At 25.4% G+C, this 15,891-nt stretch overlaps 1 protein-coding gene and 3 long non-coding RNA genes across 4 annotated transcripts; 1 reads left to right on the plus strand and 3 right to left on the minus strand.

Moving 5' to 3' along the window:
• Positions 1 to 360: 360 nt before the first annotated feature.
• On the minus strand, positions 361 to 1,874 carry LOC140671794 (uncharacterized). Its single transcript, XR_012047792.1, has 3 exons — positions 1,860 to 1,874; positions 1,424 to 1,700; positions 361 to 1,004 (listed from the first exon to the last, which is right to left on the minus strand). It is a non-coding gene; the product is annotated as an uncharacterized lncRNA (long non-coding RNA).
• Positions 1,875 to 5,724: 3,850 nt separating this feature from the next.
• Positions 5,725 to 6,546, plus strand: LOC140672161 (uncharacterized). The gene is made up of 3 exons (XR_012047839.1): positions 5,725 to 5,817; positions 6,096 to 6,178; positions 6,245 to 6,546. It is a non-coding gene; the product is annotated as an uncharacterized lncRNA (long non-coding RNA).
• Positions 6,547 to 10,756: 4,210 nt separating this feature from the next.
• Positions 10,757 to 12,539, minus strand: LOC140671878 (uncharacterized). Its single transcript, XM_072903570.1, has 3 exons — positions 12,387 to 12,539; positions 12,002 to 12,228; positions 10,757 to 11,534 (listed from the first exon to the last, which is right to left on the minus strand). The coding sequence occupies exons 2-3, from the start codon at positions 12,096 to 12,098 to the stop codon at positions 10,816 to 10,818; spliced, it is 816 nt and encodes a 271-aa protein (XP_072759671.1). The 5' UTR covers positions 12,099 to 12,228; positions 12,387 to 12,539; the 3' UTR covers positions 10,757 to 10,815.
• Positions 12,540 to 13,218: 679 nt separating this feature from the next.
• On the minus strand, positions 13,219 to 14,699 carry LOC140671944 (uncharacterized). Its single transcript, XR_012047812.1, has 2 exons — positions 14,585 to 14,699; positions 13,219 to 13,550 (listed from the first exon to the last, which is right to left on the minus strand). It is a non-coding gene; the product is annotated as an uncharacterized lncRNA (long non-coding RNA).
• Between the last annotated feature and the right edge of the window lie 1,192 nt (positions 14,700 to 15,891).

Raw genomic sequence — 15,891 nt, forward strand, 5'->3', positions numbered from 1 at the left:
TATCATACATTGACATGCATTATTATTTATTAAAAATTTATTAAAAAAATTATTTTTAACTTATCTTTTATCTTATTTAAAATCTAAATATTTCTATATGTTTGTAAGATTTAAGAATCTATTACAGCATGCTATTCATTGTTCTTAATCTGATAATATAGCAGAGGAAGGAAAAGATTATATGAATAACTTACTCACATTGTTTATATTTATTCATTTTATTTATTTTAATTTCAATTTATTTTTTATAATGTAGATTTCTTTTAAAATTATTTTGGAACAAAAAAATTCAACAGTGATTCTACTTTGAAATGGAAAACTTTTATAAGGTAATTATACATATACAAGTCTTTAAATACATTTTTATAAACTGCATGTATATAAGTGCATTAAAATAATAATATATAGTGCATAATAATAATAATATATTTTTATCAAATATATTATATTTTTAGCAGCATTTATATTTTATAAGTGCATTCTTATTCTCTTTGTTTTTTTATTGTTATTTAACTTGTTTTAAAATTGTTTTTTATTAATACATACAAACATTGTTAATAACTTGTTAATTATCTCAAATATCTCAATTATCGCGGCCATCAATTCTGTAGAAAATTGTTTATCTTGCACTTTACGTACGATTTTGTATAGTCCTTTAAAAAATAGCAAGACAGGTTCAAAGAATTTGCAAAGACTTTTTTTTACATTTGTAATTAACCCGTTCTCTGACAATATTTTGGATGTGTTCAGGAATAATATGTCGGATATGTTAAAGGGGATAAGAGAAGATATTTTATAATTATAAAAGGAAGATAAAGTATAATTATACAAATTATAAAAACTATCTGCTATCCCATGTAGTGTATCCACGGAGAATATATTGGGCATATTTGGGAGTGATATATCGCATATACTGAAGAAAGATAAACTGAATCTTTTGTATCTCGAGAGAGATCTTTCCAAAGGTGTGACATTGAAATAACTCGTGACGTGTTTTCGGTCATCTGAAAAAAATATTGTAATGAGAGCACAATCCTTGTGAGATTAAAATATTAAGCATTTTTTTTGTAGAAAATAATTTCTATATTAATTATACTCGTATTTTTTATTTGCATAAGGCATATATCAGTTATAGCGATATAAAATAATTGCTTTTCTTCAGATGATAAATATATGTATATTATTAACTCTTATTTTTAAAATGTGCACACGCGTAAAATGGTAATGAATAAAAAAAGATTATCTAACCGAGAGATGAATTTCAATATGTAAAATTGAAGAAATTTTACATATTATAGTGAATCATCTAAATACAATGTTATAATTTTAAAAAATATTAAAATTTTTTACGAAAAACAGCGAAATATTTTTAAATAGGAACATTAATATGATTAAGATGATATTAAATAGATATATAGCTTACCTGCAAGTGGTTTTATTAAATCCTTCTTACTATATATTTTATAACAGAATACACTTCCAAATATCACAGTCAGATAAAAAATGAGAATTGATACCTTCATTTTGATTGAAAATGATTGGTCGAATGATTGGTTTTAGATCAAAAGTATAGAAACCTTCTTTTACACTTTCGTCTAGTCTCTTGTCTTGTTATGATATAGGCAACTTTCTTTATATCACTTCTGCTGAACAACCACGTTGTTGTGATGGACGACCTTGTTTTATCGTTTTTCTTCAATCTATTGTTGACAAAAATAATTGGTTTAATACTGTTTTCTGTCAGCTTGACATTCTAGCTAACGAAAATTAGTATCGATTCTATGCATAAATATGGCAAAAGATATTTAAAAAAAGACATTATTTCACGAATTAATGTTATACTTTTTAATTATACATACGTTCAATTGCTTGTAAATATTGAGTTGAAAATTTATTTTATATGTTTCATGATCTATATAAAATTTTTCATGTACGATAATATTATTATAAGTTATCATACAAGAAAATTTAATATTGAAAAATAAAGTGTAAGATTTTAAACATAAATCTTTATCTAACTCTTTTGCTCTTCATAAATATTTTTTCACTTATTATTATTGTTATATGTTATTGCATGTTCGTCAAAACCATTTTTACGTGATCAGTTTTGTTAGAATTTTAAGTATTTTATATAAAAATATATATATAAAATAAATAGTTATACATTTTTATTTCAATAAAATATTTAACGTCACATTTATATTTTATTGATATTAAATGACTTAAAATTTTTATAAAGTTTTAGAAAATTTTATGCTTTATTTTCCAATATTAAATTCATATTTTTATGTAATAACTTATAATAACATTATAAAAAATATTTTCATATTGTTGAATATTTTCATACAGATCGTATTATGCAACAAATATAATTAAGCGTTATTGTAGATGTTTTTTATTTAATAAGACACATTATATAAACACATTGTAAAAAGTTTATTTTAAGCAATTGTATGTTATATAATTATTTAAATTCAATGATGTTTACAATTCATTGAATATATGAAAAAGGAAAAAAAATAAATTTTACTCAAGTATTCGTAATATTATTTGACTAGAGATCCTACGATCAATCCCTAATAAGCTAGGGGGAGTTATTGCTTTATTAATATCAATTTTAATCCTATATACTTTTCCTCTTTTAACTCCTAAATTTAACTCATTAATAATCTACCCTATTAATCAACTATTATACTGAATTTGAGTTGAGTTCCCGTGGAAAGATGGAATGTAGCATACATAGCAAACGTACTCTCGTATAATTTTCAATATACTATTTGCATAATTGTTTGAAGTTTGATCAAGTGGCAATAATGCAGATATGCTAGATAAGAGGTTATTTATTCGTCGTCTGGTTTGGTATTTTGATTTATCGCTGTAAATAAAAATTTTTATGAGTCAAATATAAAGTTATTATTATATTACTTTTAATATATTTTATTATATATAACGGTAATATAAACACTTTAATATAATACAAGATAATAATTTGCAATTAATTTAATATTACTGCAATAAAATTGTATAAAGCCGTTTTTTATTTTATATTTTAAATTATCGAGTCGGTAAATCTCCTCTGTTATTTTGATATCATGTTTTAAAATAATAAATGAGAATAATAAAGTCGAAAAATAAAGTCAAGAGAATAAGTAAAAAAGAGTTATTGGTTAGAAGAAGGATATACAGAGACAAAGATGAAAATAAAAGACAATAACACAGAAGAAAAGGAGAGGAATCTACATGCCGACGACGACCGGGTTCTTAAATCGCGAATAATTTTTTTTATCCGTCCACATTCAATCTGATTCTCGCTAATCCGCTAATATATATATATATATATATATATATATATATATATATATATATATATATATATTTATTTATTTTAAAAATTTATGTTTAGACCTATATACATATAAAACAATCAGAAATCGAGAGAAAATTAAAAAAAAAACAATTTCAAATAAATTTATAATAATAAAGATTTTGTTTTTAGGAACTAGATATATTAGCTAAGTCAAAAGTTAATAAATCTACAATACATTTGTAGACTTATAAATTTGCCATGACGCAAAAAAGTACATTTAGCTTTTTAAAATATAAAATTTATAATGAATTTGTAAGATAAAGTAAAGACATACATATATAACATGCAGATACATATACATATATAGATATAAATTACGCATATAAATAGAAATCCTTGCAAAAAATACATTATTATAGAATATAAGGGGCTGTGTATGTGAGTTATCATTTGAATTACAATCTATTTTCAAAAAATTAAATAATAATGTTACTACTGAATATGTTATCGGTTCTATCTCGTTATGAGATCTTTCAGAAACTTTTTTTTAATTAAATACATAAATAACTCATAAATTTTAATATCATACGTAAATATAATTAAAAATAATCCAATTAATTGTAAGATTAGGTTAATTATGATATGATTAAAAAAGAAAGAATAGTAACAAATATTTCAAGTTTATAGTTAGTTTAATGTGTCTTTAATGAGACATTTTCATCAAAACTTATTTATCTTGTTTGTTTTTTTATTTTTTGAGGATAGAAACGCTATGTAAAAATCATCAGGTGACTTTAGAGATATACAGCAAGCAGAATAGTTACTTTGTTTAATTTGCGATTATTACGAATGATATGACACATAATTTACATGTTGGTTTTTCTTAAATCATATGATTTTTCATCTATATAAATTAAAAGATCGTTTTATCATTTCTTCTCCGAGTTGTTATGTTATGCCTATTATTACACAAATCATGAGTAGTTGATGCTATAGATACATACTACTGCAATATGCACATATTATATTTTAAATTATTTTAATGCTTATTTTATTGCTTAAAAGGTTTGGCAATTACATAACATTTACATAGATATTCTTAAACATTTTATGGTACATCGCATTGTATTGTGTATAAATTTCAATTAAAATGTATTTTAAAACAACATCTTACTGATAGTTTTTGCTGCTTATATTGTTCACATATACTTATGTGCATACGATCACGCTTATCGTTCTTTAATTTAGAAAATTCATGTTGATAATTAGGACGATTATTAAGTATTATTAATAATTACTGATAATTATTAAATATTTTAATAATTAACAATGCTAATAATATTTTTAATTTTTATTATATACTTATACGTAATATTTTAATCATTAACCCAATTTTCGTTTAAGTATAAATACATATTATTCATACCAGATAAAGATATATTATTTAGATCTAATACGAGTGAATATTAAATCCGATTGAAAATATATTCAAATGACGTCGTTTCCTACAATAAGAATATCTAACCAGCAAATCAGTCGTTTAATTTGTATAAATTTACCAGTAAAGTTTATAAATTATTTTGTTTACTACACAATATTCCGCTTAAAATCACCGCTCGGACAGTGTACAAAGAACTGTTTGAATAGTGATCTAGTCCGATTTATACAAATGGGAGAGCAAATACGAGAAGAAAGCAAACATATAATTTATTCGAGACACTCGATGTGTCTGTCAGTCGATTTCTCGTTTATTCGTGCTCTTTGTAATTTAAATTTTCTCATATAAACATAAAATTGCGTTCTAAACCTGATCTGAATCTATAAAACTGAACTCGTCTGTTAAATCATTAATTATTACACTCGTGGTTTTTCAAAATCAAATAATCGATGAAGCACAATTAGCACACGAAATCATGTGTTATATGTTTTAATACCGACTATAGGCAACGCGGATAAAATCATGCGACGCTGATTATGCTGCTATTATCTGATATTTACATTGATTGCCTCCCGTCGTGATCGGCAAAAAAACAGTACGAACGGAAAAATATATTAGACCTGAAACCGTGGACATTCGTCCTATCGACTTAGTTCGTCATATTGAATTTCAGCGCGACGCGATCGCACAGAATGTTTCGTAAGTTTAATATTTCCTTGATCTTAAATTTGATCGTTCTCACGTGGACAATAGTGATGTTCAGCCTCGTGTGGGGTCAGTTGATTAGACCGATTTACGTGTACGAAAGTTTAATCAGAGATATTTGCAGCTACTTTAATAATACGTGCATCATACTCCTGCATTCTAGTCCAAATCCTATGGAAACGCAGAGTGAAAAACAGATAGAAAAATTGAAAATTTTATTTATCAGATTCAAGTCTTCGTATATATTGAAAGCTGTTCTCTTGCAGGACTTATGAAAGTCGATTACTTGCTGAGTCTTCAAAGATACCTGAGCTCGACTCTTTACATACGTACTGTAATCATAGATTTTCATATGTTGGCAACACAAGTGAGCGTTTAGAATTTATTTTTTAAACACACACATATAATTCGTATTTTTTATTATATATAAATACGGAGCAGTAAGATAAAGTAAAAGTTGCTTAATCTTATATTTTTAAAAAATACTTATAATGATATATTAATAAAAATAGATTCGTTTGAGAATCTTTTGTATACAATTTTTTAAAAGTAATACATTTATAAGGTTATCGAAATACTACATTTATCTTTTACAAATAATACATTTATCTTTTACTAAGAAGGAAAAAATTTACTTGCTCGCAGAGCAGGAAAAGGTATAATCACATCAAGGGACCTTTATTCTTTCTATAAACGACAATGAAGATACGAGAGTTAATTTTACAAATGTAATTATATCTGAAAAAGTTAAGTTATCTAAAGATATTCTTTAAATAACTTAATAAATTTAATAGGTCTCCAAATAGATCGCGATGGCTTATTCCACTTGGCTGGTCTTCCTCAATAACAAGACCAACTTGGCAGACTAGTCTCTTCGACATTTACGTGCCATTTAATTGGAAATTTATAGTGACTCAAAGTATCAACGAAACCGGCAAGAAAATCAAGAAGGAAGTTTATCAAGCTGATAAAAGTGCAGAATTAAGGGAGAATCACTTTGGTTTGTGGGATGCGGAGAAAAGTCTGAAAGATTCTCCACACGGCCTATATTTACGAAAAAGTAATTTTTTTGGCTATACGTTACACGTTGCGTTGCTCCAAGTAAGTTCGCTTATATATATTTTCCCAAAAAGGGTTCTAATCATAATAATAATAAAGAATGAAATTAATAAAACAATATTAATAATATTCAAATTAATAATAAGTAGTATAATTGTGTTAAAGTAATATAATATTTACTGCGGCATATAAATATTTTATATTTATAGGACCGGTCAGTCTGCTTCATCGTAACGAACAGAATGAAGTAATAGAAGTTGATGGCTTTTTTTGAGAAATATTTCTGCTATTGCAGGAGCTATTGAATTGCACGTAAGTAATATTAGATAAACAAAGATATCTATTTATTGTATTATATAAACTCGTTATTCGTGTAGAGTTAAGAATTTTCAAATTCAATAATTACCAGTAATATAAACATTTAATAATATAACATAATGGTTTGCAATTAATTTGGTATAGTTTGAATAAAAGTGTATAAAACTGTTTATTTTATATTTTGAATTGTCGAGTTGATTAGAGCGAATTCTCCTCCGTTATTTTGCGATCATGTTTTTGAAATTATAAATGAGAATAATAAAGTCGAAAAATAAAGTTAAGATAATAAATATGAAAGTTATCAGTTAAGAAAAGAATATACCGAGAAACAGAGAGATAAAAAAACAATAACAAAAGAAAAGGAGGGAATTCCGCGACGAGCGGGCTCTTGAAAAAGATCAGAATTATACTGGCTGGCTTAATAAACGGATTAAAGATCAAAATCGCTTGCGAATAATTATTCTCTATCTGTTTTATATACAACTCAATCCTCGCGAAATCGTTAAAAGCGTATAATTCCTAAAGAAAAATATCAATTATAAAGGACATAAAAAGTTAATTACCGTTATATTGATCCATTATTATTTTTATTGTATTCGACTTTTTTTATTTCTTATCAGAGTTCTTTGAAATAATTTTGTCTGTAACTTGACCGGGTTTTTTTTGTTCCTTGTCTTTTTCCGCTGCTTTATCGTTTTCTATTTTATTTTTCTTCTCTTCTGCACGTCGTTTTTGCTGTTCCTTTAGCTCTTTTAATTGTCTGGCGGTTTCTCTTCGGAAGTATTCTTCTTCATGAGCTGCTCCCTTTTCTTCAAAAATGTCCCTTTTTCGACCAGTGCCAGTTCTTCGGCGTCTTTCTGAATACGTTCTCCAATTATATGATGGATAATACCTAATTATACCATTGCATTTACTACTAAATACTACGGTTTGTCTTTTATTACATGGAAGAAGGTATATATATGATAATGTCGCTATAGTAAATATTAATTATAATCTAATAAATAATAACTATACTAAATTAGTACTTATATAATCAGTAACAAAATAAATAAAATTTATTATTTAAACACTTATTTAAGATCGATAAAATAGATAAATAATATTGTTAAAAGAGAGGTTACATCGTTGTTTTCATCCTTTTCATTAAACTAATTTTTTTTGCAGCAAGATTGCGTAGCATGACGTCGTCACCGATTCTTCATCCTGTAGTTTCGCGCTCGTCCCGAAATTATTATAGTTAATATTGCTTGAAAAGAGTCACTAATTTTGACTGTAATTTTGATTTTGACAGCTTTTACTGTGAAGTTCTTTTAGAATTGTCATTTGAAATTATCTGATGATTCCTTTTTTTTAAATGACAGGTTGTGATAATATATCAACTAATGACTAATTATAAAAATCGATATCTTATATGTCAAACGTTTGCTTTAGATTTACATGTAGGAATCGTGAGGTAAGTGTTTACCATATGGCTCGAGCACGAGTGCAATTAGGATGTTAAAAAATTATGACTAAACAGAGACTAAATTACGTCAGTTTTACAACATCATTTATTCGGTTGTAAGTATATTTTTATTTCATAAAAAACATTTTAAGTCCACTGAATGTCTCAATTTACAATATTTTAAAAACAACTTGAAGATGTTTAATCTTCAGGACATTCTGTACATAACAAAAATATGAACATATATTTTATTTATGGAGCATAGAAGCAATTTATTATAATTTAATACAATTAGTTTTCAGTATTATTATATATTAAATTTTATATTATATATTAAATTTAATGTCTGTGCTGTACATTAAATCATTTATCTAACGCTCACCATTAATTATTCACATTTTGTTTATTATTTTTAATGTCCGTACATTAAAAAGTCAGAGTTGACGACTGTAATAAAGTAGGATGCTTACGTGGCACCCTTCTCTGTGAACATTTGGAGGGTCATCGGTTTTTTTATAATAATTATAAGCGCATTGATCGTGTTTATTCAAAAATTTTTTTTATCTATTACACATTTGCAAGATAACAACTCCTCGTCAAGATTTACAAAGATTACATTTTTTACCATAGGAGCTTTTTAAGCTTAATATAATCTTACAATTAACCACGTATTTTGCCGCCTTGATTAGCACCTTTACTAACAAGACATTTGCTCTGCTTTTTACAACTATGGGCTAGTAAAAAATGAAGCTTACAATTGCGGAGTAATTGGTAATTCGGCCTACTATGCTTTTCTTTACGTCCTTAAATTTTTTCATAAAATCGGCAATCTTACTTATTGTTAGAAAAAGCGAGACGTTCTATAGCAACTTATTATTAATAATAAATATGTATGTCTCTAATCTTTACGTATATGAGTAAGATTATGTCAAAATGTCACGCGATTATGCAATAGATAACGCATATTTAATTCAATGTTTTATTCGAATAATAATAATATAGTTAAAGAAATGAAAATCTTATTTATGAAGAATTTTACGCACAAGGTGCAATTTACATGATAATTTTGTTACGACAGCATACGACAGACAAAATAATGAGCCGAGTGTTTAGTGAGAAAAATAGAAGAAGAAAAAAATTACAATCAAGTTATTTGGAAGGTGTTAAACGCGTTTGCAAAGAGGATTAATGCGCTTTTATACACTTGATATATCTTTGCTGCAACAAAACTTGCAAGTTGGAGCCATTGAATGTCATCGCGCCTGCTACTATAGCGATGGTCCTGCAGCGCAATAGTCCGTATCATGGCATTATTGATGCTCAGTCGGTGTCGAGTGTAAATTAAGTATTATGTTAGATGCATTTTTAGAGAATCGAATTTTGCTTTGTTTACGATTTCATTTTGTTGACTGCATTTTATAAATATTATTGTAGTATCCCGCTAACGAAAGACAATGGAATTTTGCAGCGTTTACTGCAAACGCAATGGTTGGTCCAGCTAGGAACATTGAAGAACGCAATGATAAAGTAATATAATAGTAGTGCAATCAATTTTGCAGAGTATTATATTAAATAGTTAGAATATGATCTTAATATAAATATGTTATATGGTTTTCATCTTTTTAGGCGATTACAATAGTGCAAATGGCAAAGGATTTATACATAGGCCAGGAGAAAGATTTATTAATGTACGAGAGGAAGATTATTTCAGCTGTTAAATTCAATTTAAAGATTTGCCAATTCTTTCTCATTGCTTTATTATATATTGGATAAAACACGAAATAACAAATATAATATTAATTCAAACGACATCTTACACTTCTGCGGTAAATACTTGGTAAGAGAACAGATATAAATCATGTAATATGATTCAATTTTTATTGTAGTTAGTTATACGCACAAATAAATAAACGATCTCTATTTCTTATATTACAACTATCTATTAGACTATTACATAAAAACTTGATTTTTGAACGATTTTAATAAAATTTTCAAATTTATTACATGCACATACTGTTTTTGTTGCTTTTCTTTTTTTTAAATAGCTCTACATAAATTTTAATGAATAAAAGATAGTTAATATTATAGATATTTAATATATATCAGTAAATTATATTAATTAATACTTAAATACATTGTGTAGAAAAAGTATTAATTAATCCGCAATTGTACAATTATGTATTTCTATTTTTATTAGCTTCTATTTCATATATTTTTAACAGACTTATTGCTATCTAAGCTGTATTTAATAGGCTGTTTGGTTTCTGTGTAATAAAACTTCTTATTCCACATTTTGAATATACTTTTTGTATGGTATATATAGCAATTGTATATCTATTGTTTGTAATAAAATGTGTTAATTCTTTTTATCCACTTTAAAATGCATCTATAAGTGCATCATGATAATAATATATAGTGCATAATAATAATAATAATATGTTTTATAAAATGCATTTATATTTTATAAGTAGATTTTTATTCTTTTTGTTTTGTTGTTGTTGTTGTTATTCAACTTGCTTTGAAACCATTATGTGTTTTTTATTAAACATATCCAAACATTTTTAATAGATAATAAAATCCATTAAATATCTGTATTATAAGCACCACACTTGGAGGCATCAAACCAGTGCCCATCAATTGATTCAACACTTTGTGTAGTTGTGGTAAAAATATCTTTATAAATGGCAAGAGAGGTTTAACGAATGTGTCAAAGCCTTTTTTTAATAAGTTAAGACCTTCTTTTCCAAAAGTATTAAAAAAATAGCAAAACGTATTTTTGATCGTTTGACTCGGTTTTGACATCAAATTTTGGATATTGAAATCAATAGATACTTTTTCCGTAGGACACAAATCACTAGTTATAAATTTGACCAAAGAAAATATAGTTTTCATTATATTATTATTTAAAAATCCAAAAATTAGTTTATCCAAGGGTAATATTTTGGATATGTCCGAGGGTATTAGTTGGGACATGTTCATGGGTAATATTTTGGATATGTCCGAGGGTATTAGTTGGGATATGTCCGAGGGTATTAGTTTGGTCATGTCCGAGGGGGGTAATAGTTCGGGCATGTTCGGGGGGGGTATTTGGGATACATTCGGGGATATTATTTTGGACACGTCCGAGGATATTAATTTTGATTTGCCTGGGGATAATATGTCGGATATGCTGGGGAGAATGTTGTGGGCTCTTTTGTATCTCAAAAGAGACCTTTCCAAAGGTTTGACATTAAGATAATTTGTGTCTTGTTTTCCGTCAGCTGAAAAAGATATTATAATGAGAACACAATTGTTGTGAGATGCAAACATTAAGCATTTTTTGTAGAAATTAATTTCTATATTAATTATACTCGTATTTTTTATTCGCATAAGACGTATCAATTAGTTGATAAAATAGATATTAAAGTAGATATATTAAGTAATTTTTTTTTTTTGGATGATATAAATATGTATGTTATTAACTCTTATTTTAAAAATGCGCGCACACATAAAAAAAATAATTAAAACAAAAGATTATTAAAACAAAAGATATTTAACCGACAGATAAATTGCAATACGTAAAATTGAAGAAATTTTAGGTATTATAGTGAGTCATCTCCTCATAATGTTATAATTTTTAAAAATATTAAAATTTTTCACAAACAAGATCGAAATATTTTTAAATAAAAATATTAATCTAATTAAGATAATATTAAGATATATATATATATATATATATATAGCTTACCTGCAGATGGTTCTATTAAATTCCTCTCACTATATATTTGGCAGGATACACTTCCAAATATCACAATCAGACAAAAAATGAGAATTGATATCTTCATTTTGATTGAAAATGATTGAAATTTTAAATCAAAAGTAAAGAAACCTTCTTTTACACTTTTGTCTGGTCTCTTGTCTTGTCGTTTTTGTCTTGTGATGGGCGACCTTCTTTTCTTATCGTTTTTCTTTAATCTATTTTTGACAAAAATAATTGGTTTAATACTGTTTTCTGTCAGCTTGACATTCTAGCTAACGAAAATTAGTATCGATTCTATGCATCAATATGGCAAAGATATTTTAAAAAAGATATTATTTCACGAATTAATGTTATACTTTTTAATTATACATACGTTCAATTGTTTGTAAATATTGAGTTGAAAATTTATTTTATATGTTTCATGGTCTATATAAATTTTTCCTTATTTTATTGCAAAAAATATATGATCGCGCACTCAAGCTTACACCAACTGTCCCCTCGAAAAGATTAGCACAACTATTAATATAAACGACTTTTCATGGACAAATTTGACGTGTACTGTTATCAGCAATTTCGTATGGAAAGAAGTTCGATAATATTTACTTATCATACACCGTCTACTTACCTTCTTTCTGACATTGTTACATATTTGTGCAACATAATTTTTATTAAAGATATCGGATTTTTAATTTATGATAAAAAAACTGAAGAGACAGCTAATTATTAAATATAATAATTTAAAATTAAATATAAAAAGATTTTAAATATCAAATATTGATAAAGCGTAAAGATTTAATACTGAAAAATAAAATGTAAGATTTTAGATATAAATTCTCATCTAACTTTTTTGATCTTTATATTTTTTTTTTTACTATTCTTGTTGTATGTGTGTTAGAATCATTTTTACATGATCAGTTTTACTAGAATTTTAAGTATTTTATATAATATATATATATAAATAAATAGTTATACATTTTTATTTTAATAAAATATTTAACATTACATTAAATGACTTAAAATTTTTATAAGGTTTAAAAAATTTTACACTTTATTTTTCAGTATTAAATGCTTATTTTTATGTAATAACTTACAATAAAATTATAACAAATATTTTCGTATTTTAAAATTTTTTCCTACAAATTGTGTTATGTAAAAAACTTAATTACTTATAAGCGTTGCAGGCATTTCTTATTTAATAAAACACATTATAAACACATGATAGAAAGTTTATTTTAAGAAGTTGTATGTCATATAATTGTTATTATTTAAATTGAATAATGTTTACAATTTATTTAATATATGGAAAAAGAAAAAAAAATTTTCCTTAAGTGCCCATAATATTATTCGACTCGAGTACAGTTGAGTTCCCATGGAAAGACGGAATATAGCGTACATGGCAAACGTAACTCTCGTATAATTTTTAATATACTATTTGTATAATTGTTTGAAGTTTGACCAGATGGCAATAGTGCAGATATGCTAGATAAGAGATTATTTATTGGGTCGTCGTCATCTGCTTTAGTATTTTGATTTATCGCTGTAAATAAGAATATTTATGAGTCAATAAATATAAAATTTTAGATTTTAAATTGTAGAGTCGGATAGGTAACTCTCCTCTGTTATTTTGATATCACGTTTTGAAATAATAAATGAAAAATAAAGTCAAGATAATAAATAAAAAAAAGTTATCGATTAGAAGAAGAAAATACAAAGACAATACGAAAATTGGAGATAATGACATAGGAGAAAAGAAGAGAAATAAGCGCGGGCGACAACCGGGTTCTTAAAAAAAGAATTATACCTGCTGATTCAATGAACGCATTAAAAATCAAAATCGCTCGCAAATAATTTTTCTTTATCAGTCCACATTCAATCCGGATCCTCGCTAATTCGTCAATATATATAATATTTATATATAATTTTAAAAATATATATTTAGATCTGTATACATATAAAACAATCAAAAATCGAAAGAAAACTTTAAAAAACAATTTCAAATAAATTATAATAATAGAGATTTTGTTTTAGGAACTAGACAGATCGGCTAAGTCAAAAGTTAATATATTTTGTCTTATTAAAATCCAATACATTTTGAAAATTATAAATATGACATTGCGCAAAAAAAGTACATTTAACTTTTTAAAATATAAAATTAATAATAAATTTGTAAGGTGAAGTAAAGATTTGTAGAATTAAAATCTTAATTTTTATTAATTTTTGTATAGTCACTATAAAATTTTTTGTGGTGTTATAAAAAAGTTAGTTCAATGTAAAATAATATTTATGATTTTGAGATTAAATTATATTTTACAGGGAAATTTTTAACTCATAAATTAATAATTAATTTTATATTACACTGTTTATAAGTATATTATATGAATCTGTCTTTTAATAAATAAATTTATCAAAAAATAAGAGCACACACCGAAAAATACTTTACAGTTTTTCTAAATATATAAAATGAAGTGTAGGTATTCTTTCTATTTATTACTATATTCAATTTTTCGCCGAAAATATAATATTGCATTTGTTTTCTTTATATTTAAATATCTACTATATTTGGATACTTACGACTGGCCTGTAGCATTGTTATTAGAGCAAGAATCGTAAGAACAACATAAACCAGTTTATACAACATAATGTTTCTTGTGCGTACCAAGAGAATAACTAACAATAAGTGCTCTTATACTTGTGCGATATTTATATATATATATATATGTATATATATATATATATATATATATATATATATATATATATTACAATATGCAGATATATGTATAACATAAAGATACATATATAATATGCAGCTACATATATAATATATATAGATATAAATTATGCATATAATTATGAATATAAATAGAAATCCTTGCAGAAAGTAAATTATTATAGAATATATGTGTCTGTGTATGTGAGTTATGATTTGAATTACAATTAATTTTTACAAAATTACCAATGTTAATAGTAAATGTTATCGGTTCTGTCTCATGAGACCATTAAGAAAAATTTTTTTTTTCAAATTGAATACATAAATGCTTCATAAAAATTTTAATATCTTATGTAAATATATTTAAAAATGCATGCAACTAATTGCAAGATTAAGTTACTCATATATGATTAAAAAAGAAAGAATAGTGATAAATTTCAAGTTTATAGTCAGTTTAATGCGTCTTTAATAAGAGATTTTCATCAAAACTGGGACATAAAAAAACTATGTAAAAAATCAAGTGACTTCTAAAAGTAATATATGTAAACATATGTAAAACTATATAACTTTAGAGACACATACAAACAGAATTGTCAATATGTTTGTTTAATTTAAGATTACGAACGATATGACACACAATTTATATGTTGGTTTTTTTTAAATCATATGATTTAAATCATATGATTTTCCATCTATATAAATTAAAAGATCGTTTTATCATTTCTTCTCCGAGTTGTTATGTTATGCCTATTATTACACAAATCATGAGTAGTTGATGCTATAGATACATACTACTGCAATATGCACATATTATATTTTAAATTATTTTAATGCTTATTTTATTGCTTAAAAGGTTTGGCAATTACATAACATTTACATAGATATTCTTAAACATTTTATGGTACATCGCATTGTATTGTGTATAAATTTCAATTAATATGTATTTTAAAACAACATCTTACTGATAGTTTTTGCTGCTTATATTGTTAACATATACTTATGTGCATACGATCACGCTTATCGTTCTTTAATTTAGAAAATTCATGTTGATAATTAGGACGATTATTAAGTATTATTAATAATTACTGATAATTATTAAATATTTTAATAATTAATAACGCTGATAATATTTTAAATAAGAAAGAGGCAATAGGAGCGAGGAGATGTG

The sequence above is a fragment of the Anoplolepis gracilipes genome, chromosome 12, assembly GCF_047496725.1.
Source record: "Anoplolepis gracilipes chromosome 12, ASM4749672v1, whole genome shotgun sequence".
Taxonomy (NCBI): Eukaryota; Metazoa; Arthropoda; class Insecta; order Hymenoptera; family Formicidae; genus Anoplolepis; species Anoplolepis gracilipes.